The 24,779-nt window shown below is 38.0% G+C and overlaps 1 protein-coding gene across 1 annotated transcript; it reads left to right on the top strand.

The window, feature by feature from the left end:
• Positions 1 to 16,773: 16,773 nt before the first annotated feature.
• LOC139731094 (uncharacterized) lies at positions 16,774 to 24,340 on the top strand. Its single transcript, XM_071641975.1, has 6 exons — positions 16,774 to 16,979; positions 17,653 to 17,919; positions 21,094 to 21,141; positions 21,681 to 21,728; positions 22,961 to 23,008; positions 23,666 to 24,340. The coding sequence occupies exons 1-6, from the start codon at positions 16,844 to 16,846 to the stop codon at positions 24,292 to 24,294; spliced, it is 1,176 nt and encodes a 391-aa protein (XP_071498076.1). The 5' UTR covers positions 16,774 to 16,843; the 3' UTR covers positions 24,295 to 24,340.
• The last annotated feature ends 439 nt before the right edge of the window (positions 24,341 to 24,779 follow it).

Genomic DNA, 24,779 nt, shown 5'->3' with positions numbered 1-24,779 from the left:
CAATGGTTTCTTCTACAGGATGAGGTACTTGATCTTAAATTGCTAGATTTTATACATGCTTTAGCAGTTACACAATGAGAATTTAGGTCAAATGACCGTATGCTTCCATAAAACTATCAGTTCTATTATTCATGTACTTGTAGGTACATATGATATCCAGTTTCGAAAGTAGTAGTACCATGTTCTTCACTTGTGAGAATAAAGAAGATTGCGTGTTCGTTACCAGTTTTTACGGATAACATACACACGTTCACTGCTCTAAATTGATTTGAACAGAACATGGATTGCCAATGCGCAGTGACAGACATGATGATACTATTCCAGTATAATTTGTTCGTGTTTTGAGATGACTCCTCCCTTTCAATGCTTACCTTTGTTCACTCCTGTACACATAAAACAAACAAACAATCAAACAAACAAACAAACAAACACACAAACAAAAACCTCTCTTCTCCCTTACTATACCTCCTAGCTTCCTGAAACAAATTAATTCAGTATATGACGTTTTCTAAGATTACACCTCATAATATGTTGTATGCATATGTTCCATATAAGAGACTTATGTTCCAGTCATTAAATGTCTTAAAACGCCATGTGCATGCATAATAAGTTAAATTATGAATTAGCTGAATTAAAGGTAGAATCATTATTAATCATTATTAAACCTCTTATCTGAAAAAAAAAAATCTGATTTGCGGAATTCGTTCTGTAAAGAGATGTTTACGTAATTTTCATTCACGTCCATATACACAGTGCATATAATCAGGTTTTAAGGACTATTTACTAAAGTTGGTTCCAACGTTGGTTTTGTTACAGCAGTCTAAACATGTAGATAATTCATTTCGGAGCAATTGCGTTCGAACTGCCGAACTATTCGGACTCTTGCACTTTGATTTGATTTGATTTTGATTTTATTGGTTCGTGCATTATATCATTGCTCATGCAGATACATAAACATATATCATATACATTGATGGTACCATACATATAAATGGATATACATGAACATTAGTTGCTAACAAAGTGAGTTTTTTCATTACCTTTAGAATATACAGCAATACAGTTTCTTCATTGATGGTACAATGTACAATTGAATTGAATTGAATTGAATAACTGAAACTGCACCGGTCTTACACTCGAGACACAGTAAACAGTTCCAGCATATTTATTTTCATATTTCACTTGAGATACATTTCATCGAAATACACTAAAGAGAATACAAACCAAGCAAGATACAAAATATGTTATAAATCGGGTCATGGACAGAAAGTGTGTCAGCGTATATAATGTACATAAGACAATTCTCTATAACTTGTGAAATATGATGGAACCGCAAAAGCAAAGCTTGTAAACGCAGGTTCCAAGAAAACATACCAGTGTAAATTTGATATGCATTGAATGGAGATAGGACACAAAGTAATAATGACGAAACTATATAAAAACTAAATTATCAAGGTACAAAGGAAAAAGAAAATAAAAGAGATGAAAAAGAAAAGAAAAAAAAACAAGAACCTAAGGAATAACAACAGGGTAAAAATGTTAATATAGCATATAGATACACAAGTATATACACACACATATCTAGAATCAAATTCATAACGAGTTCAATATGTTACTACTGGTACGGATGCAGTGATTATATAATGGGAGCATAAACCAGAAGCAAACAATCATAAACTGCAGGTTGATTCATCATACATTAAATAAGGATACTGCAGATAACATATCAAAGAAAAATTCTAGTCAGGCAGGTTATATTCATTTATCAACTTTGATTTCAATTTTTGTTTGAATATAAAGATACTAGAGCAATTGATTAAGTCGATGGGAAGATCATTCCAGAATTTAGGTCCAGTAAAAATAATTGTTTTTTGAGCAAGGAGTGTACGAGTACGTGGAAGGTGAAATTAATCTCTTTGTCTTGTTGGGTAAGCATGGACGGCATAGTTTTTCTGAAACATGTGGGTGAATACGTGAGGCAAGCCGTTGGCTGATAACTGAAACATAAATGTGCCTAAGTTATATAAAAACAAGTCAGCAACCTTAAGGAGTCTGTTCTCAAAGAAAAAATGATTCGTGTGACAAGAAAAATCGGCTAGATTAACTGAACGAATAGCCCGTTTTTGTAGTTTGAAAATTCTATCAATGTGTAATTTGGCACAGTTGCCCCAGGCAAATATACCGTAACTGAGATAGGGTAAAACAAGCGTTGAATATATATTTTTTTTAAATATACTTGGGAAAAAGATGTTTTAGCTTATTTAAGATCCCAGTATTTCTCGAAAGCATCGTAGACAAATAATCTATATGATATCTCCATGTTAATTCATGGTCAATATAAAGACCTAAAAATTTGGACGATTCAACTTGAGTCAAACAATCATTATTCATTTTTATATCGCCAGGCAAATGCGTAACAGAGTTACTAAATAACATATAAACAGTTTTGTTTACATTAAGAGATAACTTATTTGCTTGAATCCACATTTGAACCGACATTAATTCTCTGTTCACTACTTCTAAAAGAGTTGTTGGATCTCGATGTGAAAAGAAAATATTAGAATCATCGGCAAAAAGAAGAAAAGATAAAACATTAGATGAATTTATTTCTAATGACATTTATATAAAGAATAAACAAAAGTGGGTCTAAAAGGGATCCTTGAGGGACCCCGCAAGATAGTGTTTTTAGACTGGAACTAAAGCCGTTGATATTTACAAACTGTTTCCTGTTAGTTAAATAGCTCCTGAAGCAGTCCAAGGCCTTTCCGCGTACCCCACAACAGAACAGTGATGCAATGAATAACGCAGAAGGGCTACAGCTTAAGCATTGCTTGATTTGCATGCAGCCCTCGTACATAATACATAACATATAGGAAAATAGGGGGAGGGGATGACTTGCATAGAGATAGGATAGGAGAAAGGAGAGGGGAGAGGTCTGTCTGCTTTCGCTAATACACAAAGTTAGATCACCTGGATCACTGAATAGTGATCCAGGTGAGTCAAGGTAACTTTGAGGTGGGATGGGGAAGGGGATCAATTCAGTATTGAGATATAATTTCCCAATTGAAAACAAAAATGTCCATGCTCTCAGCGCATGTGATGCACTTTCACAAGAATAACGAGAATAAAAAAATAAAAAAAATTCCATGAAAAATATACATTCCATCGACCAGTTATTGACACATTGTAGTATTCACTATGTTAGGTGTTATGTTACCCTCCAATTTTCTGAAAAAGGTAAGTCAAATGTATATGAAAGAAAAGTGAAAATATGTTGAATCTTCCAAATACTTTCTTTGTTGTCCCTGATGGTGTCGTGAACTGTAGAAGTCTTACTTTTCCAGCACCAAAACTAAGAATTGATAACTTTCGAATCGATTGCCAAGTTTTCCCCAAAATTTTTGCTGATGTGTTGAAATAATGTTGTTGCTTTCAATCAGTCAACATTTATCTTAAAATTTTGGTTTCATTTTATAACTGAATATCTTTCTTAGTTCAATCTGCAGTAAATGCCTATAGCACGACGGACGCCCTCGAAACGTCTTGGGAATACCCATCAGGTGAGTGAAAAGCTGATGTTTGCGTTTTTGTATGCTATTCCCGTCGAAGAAAAGAGACAGGAACTCACACAAAAATTCTTTTCTTGTCTGTCAATATCGATACCGAGTATTGCGCCGTGGTGTGGTGGGTAAAACTCCCGACTCCCAATCGGAGGACCCGAGTTTGATTCCCGTCCAGTGCTTATGTCCTTGGACAAGATGTTTTACCTACCATGTCCCTCTTGACCCAGGTGTATGAAAGGGTACCTGGCAACTCTAGGCTAATAATGGCAGGGCCCTCTGGTAGAGCAGTGGCAACACTGAAGAGGCTACCCTGGATAAAGAAGACCTTATTATTACTATGATGATAATGATGGTGATTATTATTACAGTTATTATTATTATTATTATTGTTATCCCAGTTGACCAATGAAAATATCCCAAAAACTGTTGCAACAGAGTACTGCCAGGAGAAGATCTTGTTTATGCATTCGGGAAGATGCACTAGTTATAATTTTTTCACGTTTTCTTTTTCTGTTCATCCCCTACTGACCGAAAAAGAACGCATTTCTGTAGCCTTTTGCCGGATTGACATATTGTAACGATCATCGGTTGATAGAATCATGCAACGTTGATCGATATAGGGCTCACACCCGTAAATACAATGAAATATCCCAGACCCCTTCACAAATTCGTACCTAAGATACCAAAATAAATGAAGAAAACAAATAATTAAAAATCAATGATGTAGTTTTCAAAAAAAAAAAAACCTGAATAGCTGTAGATATTGAGTATGAATTCCTCTACAAACTGCATTTTGGTTGGAAGATGAAAGCTTTTCTGATGGAATTTGAGGGGATTATATTTCATTGGGTACGTGTACGGAAAACAGGTAATTTTTTGAGTGACAAGAACTCGTAGTCTGGCTTTGCGGACCCCTGGACAGAATTTGGGCTGAAGAATCCACCCTGAAAATTTGATGGATGAAAGGGTATATCTCACTTATCCAGGTTAGTGACGCTGAAACACCTCATTTCTCCCAGCTATTTTACAGAATTTTTTGAAATTTGATTTTGAACACACACCCCTATGGGGAAATATTTATGGGTGTGAGTCCTATAAGTATGTCTGTCTCCGAGTCTAGGGCAATTACCCCATGGACAATTACCTCAAACCCCTCCCCTGACCCTATAGCCCTAATCCAAATTCTGAAACTAATTCTAACCCCAACCCAAACTATAGCCGTGAACCTAACCCTAACCCTAATCTTTACTCTAACCTTATCACTAACCAGTATTTAGGCGGGCGGGGGGGGGGGGGTAGGGTAATTCTGTTTTATACACACGCGTAGCTCCTGTTCACGCCTGAGCTGCGGCCGATTCTTTGTCAAGGCACTATCTGTAAACTGTGTTATGTAGAACCCTACATTTTTGATGGAATATTTGAAAAATACTTTTTATTAAATTTTGGGAACAAGATAATTATTTAAGACGGATATAAATACATAAATCGTAATACCAGTTGCCTCTTGTCCCGCGAGTGTGTCTTCACACGCAGTCAGCGGCGTATCTAGGGAAAACGGCGCCCGGGGCAAGCGCGAAAATTGCGTCCCTAATTTCTGAAAAAGACTATTGTTCAACCCCAACCCGATCCCGGTAGGGACTTTAAGCAAAGTCCACATGATATGCTTTTCAAGCCCTTAAGAGGGGTCTTTTGAAAGTGATTTATAAATGTAATGAATTTTGATAAATTTTGGCGAGCGAGCGCAGCGAGCGAGCCGAAAATTTTTGTATTTCAGCTGACAAAACATGGAATTCTTGTCATTTTTTGCTTATCAAATCTTACAATTCTAATCAATAATAGTGACGGCCTTATAGATAACGATTTGTCTATACCAAGAAATTGAGTACTTTAAAAAAATATTCTAAATCGGGGGGGGGGGGGCATTTCATGAGGCATTTTGTCCGACAACTTGTCGGACAAAATTTGCTCTCTGCCAATCAGAAGCAAGGATTTCAGTTGCTTTTAACAGTTTGTCAGACGAGATATCTGACAAATTGCTTCATGAAATGCCCCATTATGTACGCGCGAGTGAGCCGAAATTTGTATATTTCCGCGTCATCATGACGTTTTGTTCTTATCTCCTTTTTGTTTTGATAAATTTTGGCGAGCGAGCGCAGCGAGCGAGCCGAAAATTTTTGTATTTCAGCTTACAAAACATGGAACTCTTGTCATTTTTTGCTTATCAAATCTTACAATTCTAATCAAGATATAGTGACGGCCTTATATATAACGATTTTTACCAACAAACTGAAGACTTGAAAAAATACTCTAAATTAGTACGAGTAAGTGAGCCTAAATTTGTATATTTCCGCGTCATCATGACGTTTTGTTCTTATCTCCTTTTTGTTTTGATAAATTTTGGCGAGCGAGCGCAGCGAGCGAGCCGAGAATTTTTGTATTTCAGCTTACAAAACATGGAACCATTGTTATTTTTTGCTTATCAAATCTTACAATTCTAATCAAGATATAGTGACGGCCTTATATATAACGATTTTTACCAACAAACTGAAGACTTGAAAAAATACTCTAAATTAGTACGAGTGAGTGAGCCGAAATTTGTATATTTCCGCGTCATCATGACGTTTTGTTCTTATCTCCTTTTTGTTTTGATAAATTTTGGCGAGCGAGCGCAGCGAGCGAGCCGAAAAATGTTGTATTTCAGCTTACAAAACATGGAACCATTGTTATTTTTTGCTTATCAAATCTTACAATTCTAATCAAGATATAGTAACGGCCTTATAGATAACGATTTTTACCAACAAACTGAGGACTTGAAGAAATACTCTATATCAGTACGAGCGATTGAGACGAAATTTGTATATTTCCACGTCATCATTACGTTTTGTTCTTATCTTGCTTGATTTTTTTGGCGCCCCCCCCCCCCGTATTTTCGAAACCGTTGGCGCCTTCTTTTGATCCAATTGGCGATCGCTTCAGAACGAAAGAAATTGCAGCCGCTGCTCCGTGAAACATTTTGCCTGCTAAACATAAAATGACATGTGTGAACACAATAGACATTGTCATTTTGTCCGTGCCATCATCCCATTTTGTTCTCACCTTCTTCTTCTATATAAAATTTAGAGAGTGAGCGCAGCGAGCGAGCCGAAAATTGTTGTATTTCAGCTTACATAACATGGAATTCTTGTGTGAACGCAATAAACATTGTCATTTTGTCCGAGTCATCATTATGTTTTGTTTCTATCTTTTTTTGATTTGGTTTTCTGCCCCCCCCCCCCCCCCCCACACACACACACCATTCTTCCTCCCCCTTCCGATGAGTTGTTTCTTCTTCTTCTACTACTTCTTCTTTTCTCTTTTTTCCTTTTTTCTTCCTTTTTTCTTTTTTCTTTCTTCTTCTTTTTTTTTGCGCCCCCAAGGAGTGGCGCCCGGGGCACATGCCCCCCTTGCCCCCCCCCCCCTAGATACGCCACTGCACGCAGTGTTTCATGTCAGAGCATGGAACTAAGGTAGCGCCATGGTCAGAGGCAGGGCATGTGTGTGTTGGGGGGGGGGGAGAGAGGGTAGAATGTGGGGGGGGGGACTAACACTATGACAATAATTACATAGGCCTTTTCACCCTTGAATAACTCACTATAAGTGTAATTACAAAAAGCAAGACAAATAAAAAAATTCAAATTCATGAAAATTCTGCCGTCGAGATGTTTTCATTGCAACTGATTGACAAATTGCCCTACATCGACGTAAATAAAGAAGCACTGAATTGATCAGTGTTTTAGCAGTAGTCATGATAAAAATCATGGGCGTACATACTCGAGCAGGATTCGAACCTACGACCTCCTGATCACCGGACAGGCGTCATCTCCACTAGACCACCGAGCTTTCGCCCGACAGCAAGTGCTGGTTCTAATCCTTATAGCATGCAGCGGGTACTGCTTGTTATTCAAAATTGTGTATTTGAATAACAAAGCAGTACCCGCTGCATGCTATAAGGATTAGAACCAGCACTTGCTGTCGGGCGAAAGCTCGGTGGTCTAGTGGAGATGACGCCTGTCCGGTGATCAGGAGGTCGTAGGTTCGAATCCTGCTCGAGTATGTACGCCCATGATTTTTTATCATGGCTACTGCTAAAACACTGATCAATTCAGTGCTTCTTTATTTACGTCGATGTAGGGCAATTTGTCAATCAGTTGCAATGAAATAAAAACATATTTGATCAAAGCGTATTTTTTTTTCTGTCAGTTTTCCAACCACCCCCCCCCCAAAAAAAAAAGTGCCTACGGCTATCTCATTTGCCAATGTCGGTCCACCAAAAGATAAATTTGATGGCCCGACACCAACTTTTAGTGGCCATGAGCCATCGGGTCATATCTAATGTCGACATCTTTTTTTTTTATTCAGAGACTTAGTTATAACTCTTAACTCTTTATATTTTTTTCTATCTTTCCTTTTATTTCTTTTTGTCTTTATTCAAGAAAACAGACAAGTCACATGAAAACAGAAAATCTTACTTCATTTGATTATCCTTTTGAAAAAATATCGTGATCATGACATTTTCTTGGGTGAATTACGTGAATTTATATAAGTAATACGTGTTTCCTCTTTGGTTTTCTGTTTGTTCCTTTTGCTCCAAAGGGTTTACTAGTCCTTTAACAGATCCAGCGACAGTAATTGAATTTTTTAGAGAGTTTACCACAACTTCAACTACGTCAGCAAACTTAGACCTGGCACCGTCTCTTCTGAAATCGGAAAAACCCGGCTATAAAATTGTCAACCAGAAGTCTCTCAGTCCACTTATCATCGCACTCACTGTTGCTGTGGTATTTTTAGTCGTCTTGCTTCTGCTGATTGTAATAAGATATGAACGATTGAGGAGCAGGGGAGGTTTGGGTAACTCGGTCGGTAGAGGCGAGGCAGCGGGTGCCGAGGGCGTTAACGTCCAACTGACAAGCCACACATATCAGGCCCTCCACGCAGAGCCAAAACCAACCGCGAAAGGGAGCGCCTTAAGGAGCCGAGGGAATTTCGCACCTTCAATGATCGTCGCCACGCCCTGCAGACAACCAGCGGAAATCGTCAATGCGGCTTCGCCCTGCCAGGACACTGATCACGATTACGAAGAAATGAAATCCATTGCAGTATTTGACCCGATGTGCCCAGAAAAAGAGTTCGATACCTATGGCACCTCATGCTGGAGTTTACCCGATGCTGAAGACACTTCTTCCATCACTCTGTCACATTTCGAAAACAATAAAAATGCCTACGAGAATTGTCCTTCTGACAAAGTTAAAAAGGTGCTTTTTTAGATATGCGAGCAGTGATTTAAATATGTTTGAGTTATCACATTTGATGTGATCACAAAACATTCTACTATATAAAATTTTTGGATCTAGGAACACTACCCCCTGGAAAACCACCCTTCGGATAACTACCACCCGAATAATTACCCCCCAGGACAATTCCCCCCTAGGACAACTACCCCCGGACAACTACCCTCCTAGGGCAATTACCCTCCTAGGGCAACCACCCCCAGGGCAATTCCCCCTTAGGACAACTACCCTCTGGATAACTACCCCTCGGATAACTACCCCCGGATAACTACCCCCCGGAGAACTACCCCCTGGATAACTAACCCCCGGAGAACTACCCCCTGGATAACTAACCCCCGGACAACTACCCCCTGGATAACTACTCCCCGGAGAACTACTCCCTGGGTAACTACCCCCCCCCCCCCGGAACTACCCCTTGGATAATTACCCCCCGGAGAACTAACCCCCAGGTAACTACCCCCTGGATAACTACCCCCCGAATAATTACCCCCCGGATAATTACCCCCGGATAACTACCCCCCGGATAATTACCACCCGGATAACTACCCACCGGATAACTACCCCCAGATAACTACCCCCCCCCCAAATAATTACCACCCGGATAACTACAATCCCCAGGTTAACTACCCCCTTCCCCGATAACTGGGCCCCAGATAACTACAACCCGATAACTACCTCATCCGATAACTTCCCATGGATGATTACCCCGTATAAAATAGGTCTACAACTCCCCTTCCCTACAACTATCAAGAGAAAAATTACCCCTAGGACAGTGTCCCAGGTCAATTAACCCCTAGATAACTACCTCGCGGGTCATTACCCCCCCCCCCCCGTAACTCTAACTTTTAATAAAAAGAATATTATTGCTACAGAAAATCCGGGGGTAGTTATCCGGGGGGTAGTTATCCGGGGGGAAGTTACCCGAGGGGTAGTTATCCGGTGGGGGGGGGTAGTTATCCTGGGGGTAGTTATCCAGGGGGTAGATATCCGGAGGGTACTTTCTAATATCTAGGGGGTAGTTCTCCAGGGGGTAGTTATCCAGGGGGTAGTTCTCCGAGGGGTAGTTATCCAGGGGGTAGTTCTCCGGGGGTAGTTATCCAGGGGATAGTTCTCCGGGGGGTAGTTATCCAGGGGGTAGTTCTCCGAGGGGTAGTTATCCAGGGGGTAGATCTCCGGAGGGTAGTTATCCAGGGGGTAGTTCTCCGCGGGGGTAGTTATCCAGGGGGTAGTTCTCCGAGGGGTAGTTATCCGGGGGTAAATATCCGAGGAGGAGTTATCCAGGGGGTAGTTGTCCTAGGGGGGGGGGGGGAATTGCCCTGGAGGGTGATTGCCCTAGGAGGGTAGTTGTCCAAGGGGTAATTGTCCTAGGGGGTAATTGCCCTAGAGGGTAATTGCCCTCGGAGGGTAGTTGTTCGGGGGGCACTGTCCTCTTGATAGTTATAGGGGAGGCTGAGTTGCAGGCCTACTTATCCGGGGTAATCATCCATGGAAAATTATCGGAGGAGGTAGTTATCGGGTGGTAGTTACCTGGGGGCCTAGTTGTCGGAGGAGGGGGTAGTTAACCTGGGGGTAGTTATCCGGGGGGTAGTTATCCAGGGGGTAGATATCCGGAGGGTAATTATCCAGGGGGTAGTTCTCCGGGGGGTAGTTATTCGGGGGGTAGTTCTCCGAGGGGTAGTTATCCAGGGGGTAGTTCTCTGGGGGTAGTTATTCAGGGGTAGTTCTCCGGGGGGTAGTTATCCAGGGGGTAGTTCTCCGAGGGGTAGTTATCCAGGGGGTAAATATCCGGAGGGTAATTATCCAGGGGGTAGTTGTCCTAGGGGGGAAATGCCCTGGAGGGTGATTGCCCTAGGAGGGTAGTTGTCCAAGGGGTAATTGTCCTAGGGGGTAATTGCCCTACAGGGTAATTGCCCTAGGAGGGTAGTTGTTCGGGGGGTAGTTGCTCTAGGAGGGGAATTGTCCTGGGGGTAATTATCCGGGTGGTTATCCGGAGGGTGGTTTTCCAGGGGGTAGTGTTCCTAGACCCTTCCTATCCCTAACTCATATTTGTTTCATCTGCAAATGGTAAATAATGCCTTTAAGCATCCCACATATTAGATCATCAATACTTTTTCTGTAACTGAAAGAATTTTGTTTCCCCTTGGCACCGTCAGTAACCTAATTGCAATTGAATATATAACCAATTATCAGCTAGCATCAATGAGAATTACACTAGAAATTAATCAGAACAATTTTAAAGAGATCATTGATAGGTCATTATTATGTACAGTAATTTTTAAGTTTAATTCAAATTAAACCACTTCCGGATGTACAGAAGAGGACATGATTGAGTAGTTGTTTAATAGGCGACCAGCAGGTGTGGTATTTGCGAGACCTTGTTGATATTAAAGGTAAACATCGAAACGAAATAGAAATATGTTTACATACTATCAGTTTTTCTCATCTCGTCTATGGGAAAAACTGATCAAATTACAAATTTAGGAAAAAAATCAAAACTGTGAGTGGTTGTTTAATAGGTGACATGTTATTAGTGTAGGTGCGGTGTTTGCGGGACCTTGTTGATATTAAAGGTAAACATCGAAACGAAATAGAAATAGGTTTACATAATATTATTTCTTTTCATCTCGTCTATGTAGATAAGTGATCAAATTACAAATTCAGGAAAAAAAAAAAACTATCAATATAAGACCAAAAATGGGAAAACTATTTTCTCTGTAACAGCATAAATGTATACAAAAAAAAAGAACAACAAAACTGTTGACCGAGTCATGAAGTACAGAAACAATAAGGATAATTTGAAAAGTAGCTGATCAAGGATGTCCTGGATAGTTTTAATTTTGAAAAACCTACATGATTACTCTCTGTTTATCACATAAAATTAAAATTTTGTAGGATGACCTAGTTTGGAAATAGCTCATTTGTAAAAGTGGATTAAAAAATCATTACTTTTTTACAATGCTTAGTGTAATGTCCCCGGTATTTGTATAGAAGATGCACACGAAATGATGATTATAACACTTTTAGAGAAGATATGTTTCCCCACTTTCAGGTTTAGCTTATGCTGGTTGTCCATGAGATGAAGCGTTGTTCTTAATCACTCGCACTTTGTTCATTCTGGGCAAACATTTTTGGACCGACTCTTTATCGACTCAAATTTGATAGGTACACCTATTGTATCTTGTAAAAATGTGTTTATGCATGTGTGTGCACATTACATGGATTAAATATATAATGTTAATTAAATCCATATTATATAACTATAATATCTGGACTATCAACCATCAACGATAGAAGCACACTACATGCACATGCATGGTCTTCTGTTTTCATTCCATTCTGGATAAAATTCAGAACAAAGATTTTTGTTAATATTTTGTGTCTGAGTTTTTGCTTGCTTGTTTTTTTCGGGGCGATGGTTGATCGATGTTAAGTGAGTGGATATCATGTAAGATATAAATAGTAGAAATGTAACAGGTAAATTGATGTCATGTGAGATATAGATAGTAGAAATGTAACAGGTAAACACCTGTTGTATTACAGTCGAAGAAAAAGTAGATGAGGCAAAATACAAGAACAATGGTGTCCGATTTGAGTAAAGTCAGTGGTAAGCTATAATCATCAAAACAAAAGCGCTGTGGGGCTTGAAATCTCGTACTAATTTCGTACTCGTACATGAATACAAATAATACACAAGTTAGAGGGCTTTGAAAAGATGCAGCGCACTCGAGGGTATTTACGTACAATTGTGTAAGATTCACGGTCCGAGTGTACTTTGTAGAATACCCGAAAGTGAGCTCCATCTCAACTAACGTCCCGAACTTATTGTGTATTATTTGCTTTATAACACCGTTCTATGGACTGTTTTGATTTACCTTTTTGGGTAGATTCCAGTCAGCTACTGCGTAGAACATGCTTAAGTAAAAAACAACAAACAGAAAAAAAAATGCCCAAAGAAATGTTCCAAACACACTTTTATCTGCTGAACACGATCTTGTTAACGGTAAATAGGTCATTAAGTGTGCGCCTGTAACTGATTGAGTGTGCATTGCTACAATACTAATTGTGACGTCATTGAGCGTGATTATGGTGTCTGGACGGTTGTTAGTTTGTAGCCTACCTGTCATTAGTACACGACCAGTGGTAAAAACTTTTGCCCGCTGGGCATGTAAGGCAAAATAAAAGTCTGTCCGCGTGATTGCTCTCAGCCAATCATTAACTAATGATAAGGATCCATATAACCAATTTATAACTCCCAATCAAGTTCCCCCGAATGATCAGAATGTTCTTTTACCTCAGCCAAAAAAGGAAACTTCTTGGGTGCTGTGCATGATTTTGCTCATCACAACTCTGTGTCTCTTTATGTTGTTTGGTTGTTTGTTTTTTATTTGATATTTATATTGCCAAGCCCAGAATATAACGTTAGACTGGCTCATCAAATCCAGATAAGCACGAAGAATGAACAGCGTATTCGAGCTATCAACTAGAGATAGGTATTCACGATTCATAATTTGGGTGTGCAAAACATTATCATCGATGGCGGTGAGCTCAAGTTGTTCTAGAGTTAGGCGTGAGCGCCCTCTGTCGTCCGTAACTCGTATTCTTTTTACTTCTTTCTATAGACTTCTTTGCCCAGGCAGGAATAGAGGTGTCTGAGCCTGGGAAAAATAAAAACCTTACTGATGAGTGGCGGATAAAACAGCGGGGCCGGGGGGGGGGGGGGGATTGGGTGGGGTTGTTAAACCTCCTAATCCATGCCCTCCCCTCTCCCCCCTTGGGCTCTTCGTTTTGTTTTGTTTTCTTCTTTCAGGTCACCCTCCCTCCCCCGCTTTTTTTTTTCATGTCTTTTTGCTCGTCAGCCCATTTGAGGAGACAAGGGGGAGAAAAGAAGAAGAAGAAATAATGTCAAAACTTTTATGTCTGTTTGTTTCTTTATCTATAACTTTATCTTTCAATGCCTTTTTCGTTTATTTGTCTGTTTTTGTTGTTTCTTTTATGCGATTCATTGGGTTTGAAACCACCCCTGCCATTTCTCCCATCATATTAGCAAAGAGCAAAGCAAAGAGCCCCTGCTGATACCATTGCGGAGTAAATCAACACAGATCTCTGCAGTGAATGATGGCAAAGGCAGTACCCCCGTATGACCTGGTATGGGTGACAACCGAGTCCAAATTAATATCTTTTTCTTTTCCTTCATATTCTGATCCGATCGAGACGATTAGGGACTCTTGTGTGTATACTGTGTGTGTATCTTGCTATTGAAGGGAATCATGAAAAGTAACACCCCAAATTCATTGCAAAATAGTAATTCATTCTGGTCATCTTGTGTGTGTGTGTGTGTGTGTGTGTGTGTGTGTGTGTGTGTGTATGTGCATGTGAGTGTGTTTTCTTTTTAAAGCTGAGAAACATAATGAACGTAATATCGCTGACATTGAAACTGAGCAGATTCGAATCATCTTGTTTAAAATCATAACTTTGCTTTTGTTTGCAGATCGGAAGTTTGATATAAAAACTTCCCCGAGGTCCGAATTTCAATGCTTATACGAATAGTTTCATATAGGTCACTTTACTATTTCTGTACTTTTACTATTACTTATTACTAGTCGGATACGAGTCATCGTGTGTATCACCAAACGCATGTAAATTACATATAACATACACACAATGATGTCGCTATTGTGCATAATGTCTCCTAGGTGCAGCTAAAAGTCTCTATCTCTTTCAAAGCTTTAGTGTGATGTACGTGAAAACCAAAAATAGTGTAGAAATTACCACTATCATGAATGGCAGTCGGCAATGTTACATACCACAATTATAATGCTTGTTGCCTACCTGTACAACTTATAATAATTCTGGGGAAACGTATTGAGTTTCAAAAGGATATTTCAGGATCGAATTCTGTGAGAGACATTATCGTACAGCTTGTTGTCAGTTTCCAGATTTTGATGGCATTCCTGTGTATTACAGGGATGGCATAGTATTGGTGGAGACAAGAATAGGGCGTTTGACTTTTTGCGAGATACCAAGAAACACTCATGAAATAGTTTAGAGCATACCATTTTAAGAGGAATTCAAAGTTACTTTGGTGGAAATTGGGTTTGGAATGACTGAAACATCCAAAAACAAAATAAAACAAAGCAATTGTAATAAGATGAGGGTCTCACACTTTATCAGAATCGCTCTGTTTTGGATATCTTAGCCATTTAACTTCTCCAAGCGTATCGGATTGAAATGTCTAGTCATGTACTATTGATTGGCTTATAGTAAGGATTGCAATGGAAAGGCAATTACATCAACAGATGACAATTAAAAGTCAATTTCGCTAAGAAGCTTGCAGAACTGGCCAAAAAGGAACAGTTAATAGCTGTAGCTATATCATGTATATGTAAGAATTAATAAGGAAATGTATGATATGTTGTTACATTTATCAATATCATCATCTGTTTATTTATCCCAGTGTAGAGCTCTAATTCCGATTTCCAATAAATATTTTACACGTTGAAATAAAAATGAAATCTGAAAAGACTGGATATGATTCATTTTAGCTGTGAAATCACATGTTTGTCCATTCAATCTCTTGTTCTTTTCTGAAAAGGTGTATGACATTATACATCCAGATACATATAGTATGATTTCCTTGCATGTAATGTTGACAAGGCTTGACAGGAAACAATAAGAAAAATGAAGATAATAAGTTCCAAAAGTGACAACAGCTTTCGTAGAAACCATTATGCATACTTTAAAGTAAAAGTTCAAGCAGCATTTTTGCTCTGGCGCTGTTAGAATGGCGTTTCTAGAGTCGGTTAAAAGTCGTATTCGGCATTTGAACTGGTCAGCCAGAGGCTTCCGATGATGCGCTTTGTTTTGTTTTGGTTTGGTTTTATTATTCTTTTTTTTTTTTGGTAAACATGTTAAATGGATGCAAAAATGAAACAACAACTACAGCTAAACAAATGATCGTCTGCCGACTGTCCCCATCAGCCCACAAACCAGGAAAGGGTTTCAAAAGAATGAGTGAAGCAAGTCCACCTTTGAATGCAAGATCGTTCAATATTAATTTAAATTCAAATTTTCATTTCAGATGATTTTATTGGGAATTTTCTGCATTGAATATGTATTACCAATGAAATACAGTCATTTCTTTTTACTTCCATGACAATAAGACATACAGTGTGTGCATCTCGAACAAAACTGAGATATACGTGTACAGATTGCGGAAGAAAATAAAAGAACACGCCAACTGGGAACCACTCGGGTTATGGTGAATCAGATGACCTGAATGAATTATGGCGCATGTATTGAGAGTGTGAATGCAGAAGAATCGTCAAATAAGCATGTACACTGTAGCTTGAAGATACGACAGCCTTAAAAGAGAAGGAAAAAAAAGGAAATAGGCAAAATCGTGCAAGTATGGTGATTCAAATGATTCAAATATTTATGTATGATAGAGTGGGCACTTTTTCATGTCCCATATCTGAGATGGCAACCGGAAATATACAATAAACCAATAATATCTAAATAACTAAGAAAACAGAGAAACATAGATGAACATCTGCAATCGCATAAGAAATATATAAGGCACATTTTCGTTTTTGAAAATAATAATTTAATAACATAGTGAAAGTAAACTCATCCAGTAAGTCCTAAGTGGTTATTCACATACTTAAAGCTATTTATGAAGCCATCCAAGTATGATATGTCTGACATTAATTTAATGTCATGTGTATTTAGGTCACGTGTCCTACTATTGCAAACCGTCATAAGCATTTCCGGGTGGTTATAATACTGTGCCTATATAAGCACAGAGTTGACTTCACACTCAATGACTGCAAGTACTTCTAGAGAAGGCATGTGATACGCATTGAGCGCAGTACCTACCAAAGTTATTTATAACAGTGCTTCTGTAAGAAGAAAGAAAAAAACAGAGCAAGAAAAAACCCAAACAAATTCAATGGAATGGCGTGGAAGTCAAAAAGTGTGTTGGAAATATATCTACTTCTGCTCCTTCAAGATATCATGTTATGCATCGTAACAGCAGAGAAGCCTTCACTTTCGTGCCTCTATGATCATGAAGACATCTATCTGTCAAAAGGTGAGGTGACTTTTTAAGAAAAAATCTTTTTATCGTTTCGGGAAGGAGAATTGTTCCCAAAATTTGTACATGGTCTCATGGGAAGACAAATCTAATGTAAGACAAGTATAGTTCAAAGGTAAAGGTAAACCTAAAGTTTCAATATGAAATAAAATTGTGTGAAGTTTGTACGATATACTCAACTTAACTGCATAAGTCATGTGAATCTCATAGAAGCCTTTATAGAAGCATTACAGATGCATAAAAACAATTGGTTTGAAAGGCAGAATTAATGAAGAGATGCATTGTATTCGTTATCTATTCTGATTGTGATTTTTGTTTTCCTCAGAAAGAAAGCAAGGGATTAAATGCATGACCTATTCAATATAAGCTATACATTCGCATAAAAAAATATCTTGTTGCATATTTCTATATATCCAGTTGAAGATTTTTATTCATTGTCTTATCATGTGAATAGCATAATTCAACCAATATGGTAGATTTTGTCAGTTAACAGATAGGTAAATTATCTATAGATAGAGCACATGAATCGATGCACTGTTGGTTTCTTCCACGTCAAAATAGGATGAAATAGAAGAGTACAGCCATGCATTACTCTAGGTGAGTTTATTGGACAAAATATCCACATTACTATTCGTTATTTCTGCGTGTATGCGCGCTTTTTTGTGTACAGCTTCCACCTGTCTTGGCTGCTTCAGCGTAAGTTGTTATCGTGACCATTATATCTTCGAGGATGAGAACATGACGATTGTAACCTGTGTCAACGAATGTGAGAAAAGAGGATCCCAGTATGCTGGGCTGATTTACGGTCATATGTGCAGCTGTGGTGTATTGGAATGCAACGAGACAAGCAGAGTACCAGTCCAATCTTGTGGCATGCCATGTCGAGGAAATCTCGCCATGTTTTGTGGTGGTTTCTATTACTTCTCCGTTTATAGCGGTAAGTTATCTTAAAGTTTCTGTTTACTATTGGGAACAGGGATTTTTAAGAATGTTCGAGAAATCACATTTGATGCAAATGTGAAGGTCAGTTGTATCACAAAACATCTTAGTATAAATAAGAATTTCGAAATAAAGCCTAAAATATAATGAGATGTCACTACTATTCTCAATAAACCATAACTGTAGATGTTAAGTCTACAAGCATTTTATTATAACTTTATTCACATTTTATTATATCTAACAATACTAAGCATTGAGTATATTGATTGAAATTTGTACATTACTTGTTTCGATCCATAACTCACATCTTAGAGCTTTTTTGAAACACTAATCTGCAAATAGTAAATTATTCCTTTAATAGTGTTGGTTTTTCCTCCTCATTTGTCCTGAATGCATATTTATTTGACGTTTTGAATCAACTCTTCTCCTGACAACATTGTTTAATGACTGATTAATATAAGAAGACCTGGATGATACTTCTAACCACCAATCAATGTACCACCGCTTTTTATACACAACATACGACATACAAAATGATTTACAACAATAATTATTTGCACCAAATTCTTTGTTTGTGTGAACTCGTATAAACCTCACCGTTTTGTGATCTGTACTGCAAGGATGCACCCTGTAACCTGCACAACAAGACTATCAAGATGTAAAGATAATGTGCATTTTTCCCTCTATGTATGGATGCAAACTCCTTTGTTATTGATAGTGTTGCTCATCTCCTTTTATTTTCAGTAGTTGTGCTTCCCAATATGCAATGAATGATGATCTGTCATGTCTGTTGCCCTCGTTAACTTTCTAATTTGACAGGTATAAGGTACATATTGGACTGTATGTGCTTACACTGTAACATGCAAAACAATCAGGCTGTATTAGAAGGGTAATGAAAACTGTCTACTCAAGTGGAATAGATAAAATAGAAGAAGCCTTGGTCCCTGGAAAAATACTTTCAAGCGATCATTTTCACGGCCCTTGTACGATGTACTTCAAACTTGACACATGCATGCACTGTCAATTTCGAAAGTATTGTTAATAGCACAATTGAAGACAATCGCCTTGGCATCACCTCGTCGACAAATTCCTTGCGTAAAGTGGATGCACACAGAAAACGGAAGTAGTAGTATTCATTCTTCTATTTCATCATTAGTTCTTTCACTCTTCCTATTTTGATTCATGAAATGAAAATATGATTTTTTGTGTGTGATGGATGAATTCTAAGGTCTTAAATTTTAGAATAAGTTTATATAATTTATATATCATATAGTGTATTATATAATAAATATGTATATATCTTATATTTAGAGAGAGAGAGAGAGAGAGAAATAAAAATCAAAGTTCGAGACAGATTATTATTTTGTATTTTTCAAAGTCAATTTATTTCTTTCCATTATCAAACATAAGGCAATACACATAATGCAAGCACAAAGTACAAATGTTTACACACTATTAAAGAATACAATATTTCTTGACGAACTCGCCGTGTTGTGATTGTGAGAGTATTTGACTGTCTGTACAGCTGCCTCCGCGAGCCGTGTCAGGATGGCCGAGTAGGCGGGGGTTAGTTTTGATGCAGTTTACAACGATCCCTTTTATTAAACTACCTGTACTTGTCTGTGCACTACTATTTAATATGTTGTATCAGAAGCAGCTCACCAACACAAGGGGCACATGTACCAAGTTCATCTTCAGCAGCGTCACCACTTAGGATGTTTCACTCTAAAGCGTCACGACATCAACTTTAGTTACCAACTTTTGTTACCAACTTTAGTTACCAACTTTTGTTACCAACTTTCGTTACCAACTTTTGCTACAAAATTTAGTTACCAACTTTTGTTACCAACTGTTGCTATACCAACTCTTGTTACTAACTTTTATAACCATGTTTTGCTACCGACTTTGTTATACCAACTTTGTTACAAACCCAGTCACGCTAATATGGTACACCTTTCACAACCATGTGTTAGGCACAAGTATTGTTGGTGGGCATGGGGTAAAGCGCTAGATCGCACCGTTTCCAACTTGTCCCACTTCCTCAGGTGACGACTCTGGAATTTGAATTGGACACGGGGCATATGTGACAATTCACATTCCCAACTACTCCGGAATCCAACACCTCGATAGTTGTCTCCTCAGGAACAGTCCTCTGGTATATGTGCCACCACCCTGCAGACCGTTGATTACAGTAACACACGAGAAGACGCAGTGTAGTCATCTATTAAGAAACACATGTATAATTTAATACATATAGTTAGAAGTGAACATGTACAACACATTAACAGTTGTCATACACGGGCTGCTTACTACAGACTAAGGGGGTGTTGCAAGAAACTTGCAATTAATTGCAAGTTCCCAAAATCTATTGCAAATCCTGCAATTCATTGCAAGTTGAAATAGATCTATCTATTGCAAAGTTGCAATAGATATTTGCGATTAATTGCAACTCGACTTTCATGCAGCACTCCCTAAGTCATACAGTGGCCAGCTTATATACTTCCTTCCCTATCGCAGATAGAGAAGGCAATCTCGTACTCCCCTATCCGATGTGGACAACCCCCCCCCCCCCAAAAAAAAAAAAAAAAAATCTATCAAATTATATACAATGTTGGCGTGATCATGAAATTCGTGCAACATTCCAATTGGCATTTTAGGAGTGTCACTTGTACACCGTTACTAAAAATCGGCATGTATCATCAGTCTAAACCGATGTTGGTATTGAAATAATCCAAACTTGTTCACGACAAACAAATAACCGCATATTTAATATTAAATGTTAAACTCGTAATGCACTACCACATTAAAATGACTGTCCAACGTTCCGATAGTGCGTCCTTTCTATGCTACACGCACAATCGATACTGTATACCAAACAAAAAATTGATCTCGTAAAACCGAATCGGTTCCACCAAATTTGGTTACAATATGCTAATGAATGTATAATGTAAGACAAACAATGCATACTTTGAAGAAATGACATTAAGACAGAAATAAATCAATGGAAAAGAGTGATCCACTAAAAAGCATTATGTTATATGGATAGCTGTCTTCAAATTTTTATCTTCTGCTTTGATTCCTACATGCTGCAAATCTCATTTGAATTTTCTAATTACACCACCACTACGTCAGTCACTTTGAAATTTGTCATTTGTTAATATTCATTCTACAGTTAATGACAATAGCACGACAGAGAAGACCTCTGAGGAATACCAATCAGGTTAGTACCGAGTTAGGGTGGGGTATATATATATGTTTATATATATATATATGATGTGTATGATTGTGTTTGTATTATTTTTATATATATGTACACACGAACGCCCTCACACGTACAAAGGAAAACAAGGCTGTAAACTCGACACTTAATGATTGCATCCATTTTGCTATTCTAAACATACTTCATAACAACTATGAAAACGATAACATATAAAACTGATTTAAGTTTACATTTTTAGTAGCGTATTGTTTAAAATTCATGAAACCGTTTCGTGTGTTTCGCATGAACGTAAGAATTATGTATGCACATAAACGTATGGGGGTATTCTATATGATATATTAATATACATCTATTTATTTGAGTCTATATAGGACCATTTCATGCCTATAAGCGTTGGAATGTTCTATTCAAATATCTATGAAGAAAGATTTTTCGAGTGTTTTTGTTTTCTTCGAGAGATCCACATGAAAACTATGCTTAAATATTCACCTTGATAATAATTGTTTTAAACTTCATTTCCTTCTACGCTCGATCTGCAGCCACTGATAAAGGAACAACAAAGTTGACTTCAGGGAAAAACTCATCAGGTTAGTATGCACACAATGACGCAACATCACTGTAATTTGACACAAATGTTGTTATCCAGTAAAAACTTAAAGCCTAGTGACATGGGCAAACAATATATTTGTCATAATTTGTTTTCCCAGTTTACGATATATACAAGATGTATACACATTGATTCATTATTATACCTAGTCGAACCACTACCTTTATAGTCTTAACCTTTATATAAAGTCGAGGAATTTATTCGTTTGAAGAGTGATATATATATATATATATATATATATATATATATATATATGTATTCTCTCTCTGTAATTATACATATGCATATATTCTATATACACTGCAAAAAGTCCGGTGTTAAATAGTGAACACCGAGCTGGTGTTAAATTTTCGGTGCTCATTTATAGTGTTAAATCAACACCTACGGGTGTCATTTCCAAATTTTAAACTGTTTTTGAAGAGTTTCTTAGTAACTGCACTTCTTGTTGATTTTTAATTCAAACAAGACGATCGAGAATTTTACATTAAAATACTAGATTTTTGAAAAAATTTGAAAATAAATTTACACCAAAGTAACACCAGCTGGTGTGGTCTCTTATTGAAGCTGGACGGGTGTTAAACCATTGATATTAACACCAACAAATATCAAATCAACACCATGTGGTGTCATTTTTGAATTAACACCAGTACAGTGTCAAAATAACACCAGGTACTGTGTCAAATTAACACCACGAAGTGTCAGGTGAACACTTTTCAACACCATCACAGTGCATTTTTAACACCTGTGGGTGTGGTCCTTTATTGAAGTTTGATCGGTGTTAGATTTAACACCCGTGGTGTTAAATCTAACACCGATGTTTTTACAGTGTATAAATATATATATATATATATATATATATATATATATATTTGGCAATCATGATATGCCATATCTCTTGGGTGACACAAAAAAGCCTCTATCTCAATTCATTTTTTTTTTGACTGATTATTAGATAATCAAAAATGAAACCACCTAAGCATGTTAAACGAGAGTTTCCGTCCGTCTTTCCACTTGTAATAGTGCATTGCCTGCTATGTTCCATTCGCCTATAACTGAACATTTGACATTTTTAAATTACAAGGTTTTGTTAGCACTTTTGATTGAGAAGATTCTTGAGCATTGTGCTTTTTTAAATGTTACATTTGGATTATTATATACCAAGTCTCAATGTCTGTTCATTTACATCGAGATTCTCTGCCCTGTCCTCTACAGCTCAAGATGGTATATCAACAACAAACATCTCTTGGAATTATTTGCGAGGTTAGTCCAAAATTCCCTCCCCCCGCAAACACACAGACAAAACAAATAAACAAAATAAAACCCCACCATATCTATCATTAAGTTTTATCTCTATATTCTACGTATGAAGAATTCCGTAGAGAAGGTGCTAAATCCATTTTTCATCAAAATGACGTTTTTTTTTCTTAAAAGAATATCATAGTTCATTTTTAGAACAAGCGCTACACATTTAAGTCTTCAAAGTGTTGATATTCTTGTGAGAAAAATGGACAAATCAGGCAACGAAAAATTGATTTTGCTCCAAAAAGTGTTTAATCAAGCTGGATAGGCTGAGGGACACATGCAAAATTAGATTGAAGATCTCAATTTCATAGATTTAGAAGTCAATCTAGTTTCTCAGTTTCATTTTAGATTTGTCCCTAACCACGATATTATAGATTGATTTCCAGTCTAAGGAAATAATGCATACTGCAATTTTACTGTCAAATTCTTGATTACACATAAGCAATGTAGATTTATGATATAAACTAACTCAAAACAGGACACATGGGAATCTCAGGACCAGAATAACATTCAGCCCGTCTGCGGAGTTGAAATAGTATGAGAACTGCATTAAGGCAATTTTAGTATTGTAGCTGTTGTATATTCACATGAAAACGTTTGATTTTCCTGTAAAAGATCTGACGACAGAAATCGAATCACCAACTGACCTGACCCTAACTTCAAGTTCTTCAGCAAGCTTAGAAGTGACGACATATCTTCATGAATCAGAAAAGCCCGTCAGTAGTGTCAACAAGAACACTGACAAGCCATCTGTGATCGCACTTACCGTTGCTGTGGTATTGCTGTTCGTCCTGCTTCTGCTGTTCGTAATGAGATATGAGTGGCTAAGGAGCAGGGGAAGTTCGGGTAACTCTGTCAGTAGAGGCAAGGCAGTGGGTGCGGAGAGCGTTGATGTCCAAATGACTACCCATGATGCATATCAGGCCCTCCACGCAGCGCCCAAACTGTCCGCGAAAACGGACACCAACGAGAGCCTGGAGAGTTCAGTGCCATCCGCGAAGGTATCTACGCCCTACCGGCAACCTGCGGCAATCGTCGATCCCGCTTCATTCTTCCAGAACGCCGAGCAAGAATACGAAGAAATGCAATTTGTGTCTGTGGTTGACCCGGGGTGCCCAGAGTCGGAGTCCGAAGCCTACGGCATCTGCATACCCGGTGTTGGCGACACTTATTCCACCACCTGGCCTCAATTGGAACCCAATGAAATCACCTATCAGAACTGCCGTCGTGACATAGTGTTGTAGGCGTCTTGAACTTATACCACGCAGAATATTTTGAAATATTCTAGAAGATCACACTTTCAATGCTTAATGCTGTAGGTAGCTACCCTCGTTACTAAAGTGATCAATGTGGATAAATAGTTATATAGATCAACATGCCAACAGTAACAATTGAAATTTACACTTTGGCCTGAACTGGGTTAGAAGTTATACCATACTCTGTTAATCCCGTCGTCACATGCACATAACTTCTCGTATCTGCCTATGAAGTAAGTGTTTCTTTGAATAATCATCGATTTTTAACCGGTCACGCCTATAATGATAATCATATTAGAAATAAGAGTGTAACAGGAAGATCACAAAGTATCATAGAATCATTAAAAAAAAATCAGAATGAAAATATAGGGCATCTAATTAAAGATCACGTACGAGTGTGGTTTCGCTAAATAGATGTGAATTTGGATCAAAATATGTGATGATTATCACAGGACTTCCATACTTACTTATGC

Source organism: Diadema antillarum, unplaced genomic scaffold, assembly GCF_040938485.1.
Source record: "Diadema antillarum isolate AM-2024a unplaced genomic scaffold, OU_Dant_1.0 seq00000357_RagTag, whole genome shotgun sequence".
Classification (NCBI taxonomy): Eukaryota; Metazoa; Echinodermata; class Echinoidea; order Diadematoida; family Diadematidae; genus Diadema; species Diadema antillarum.
Note: the sequence above shows the minus strand (reverse complement) of the source record. Positions and strands in the feature narration are given on the sequence as shown.

Bases quoted from the DNA above. Each gene is read 5' to 3' on its own strand.
- LOC139731094 (XM_071641975.1), top strand. From the start codon at position 16,844: ATGGCGTGGAAGTCAAAAAGTGTGTTGGAAATATATCTACTTCTGCTC. The intron at 16,980-17,652 runs GTGAGGTGACTT...TTTTGTGTACAG, and splicing joins AGACATCTATCTGTCAAAAG to CTTCCACCTGTCTTGGCTGC. The intron at 21,142-21,680 runs GTTAGTACCGAG...CTCGATCTGCAG, and splicing joins CTCTGAGGAATACCAATCAG to CCACTGATAAAGGAACAACA.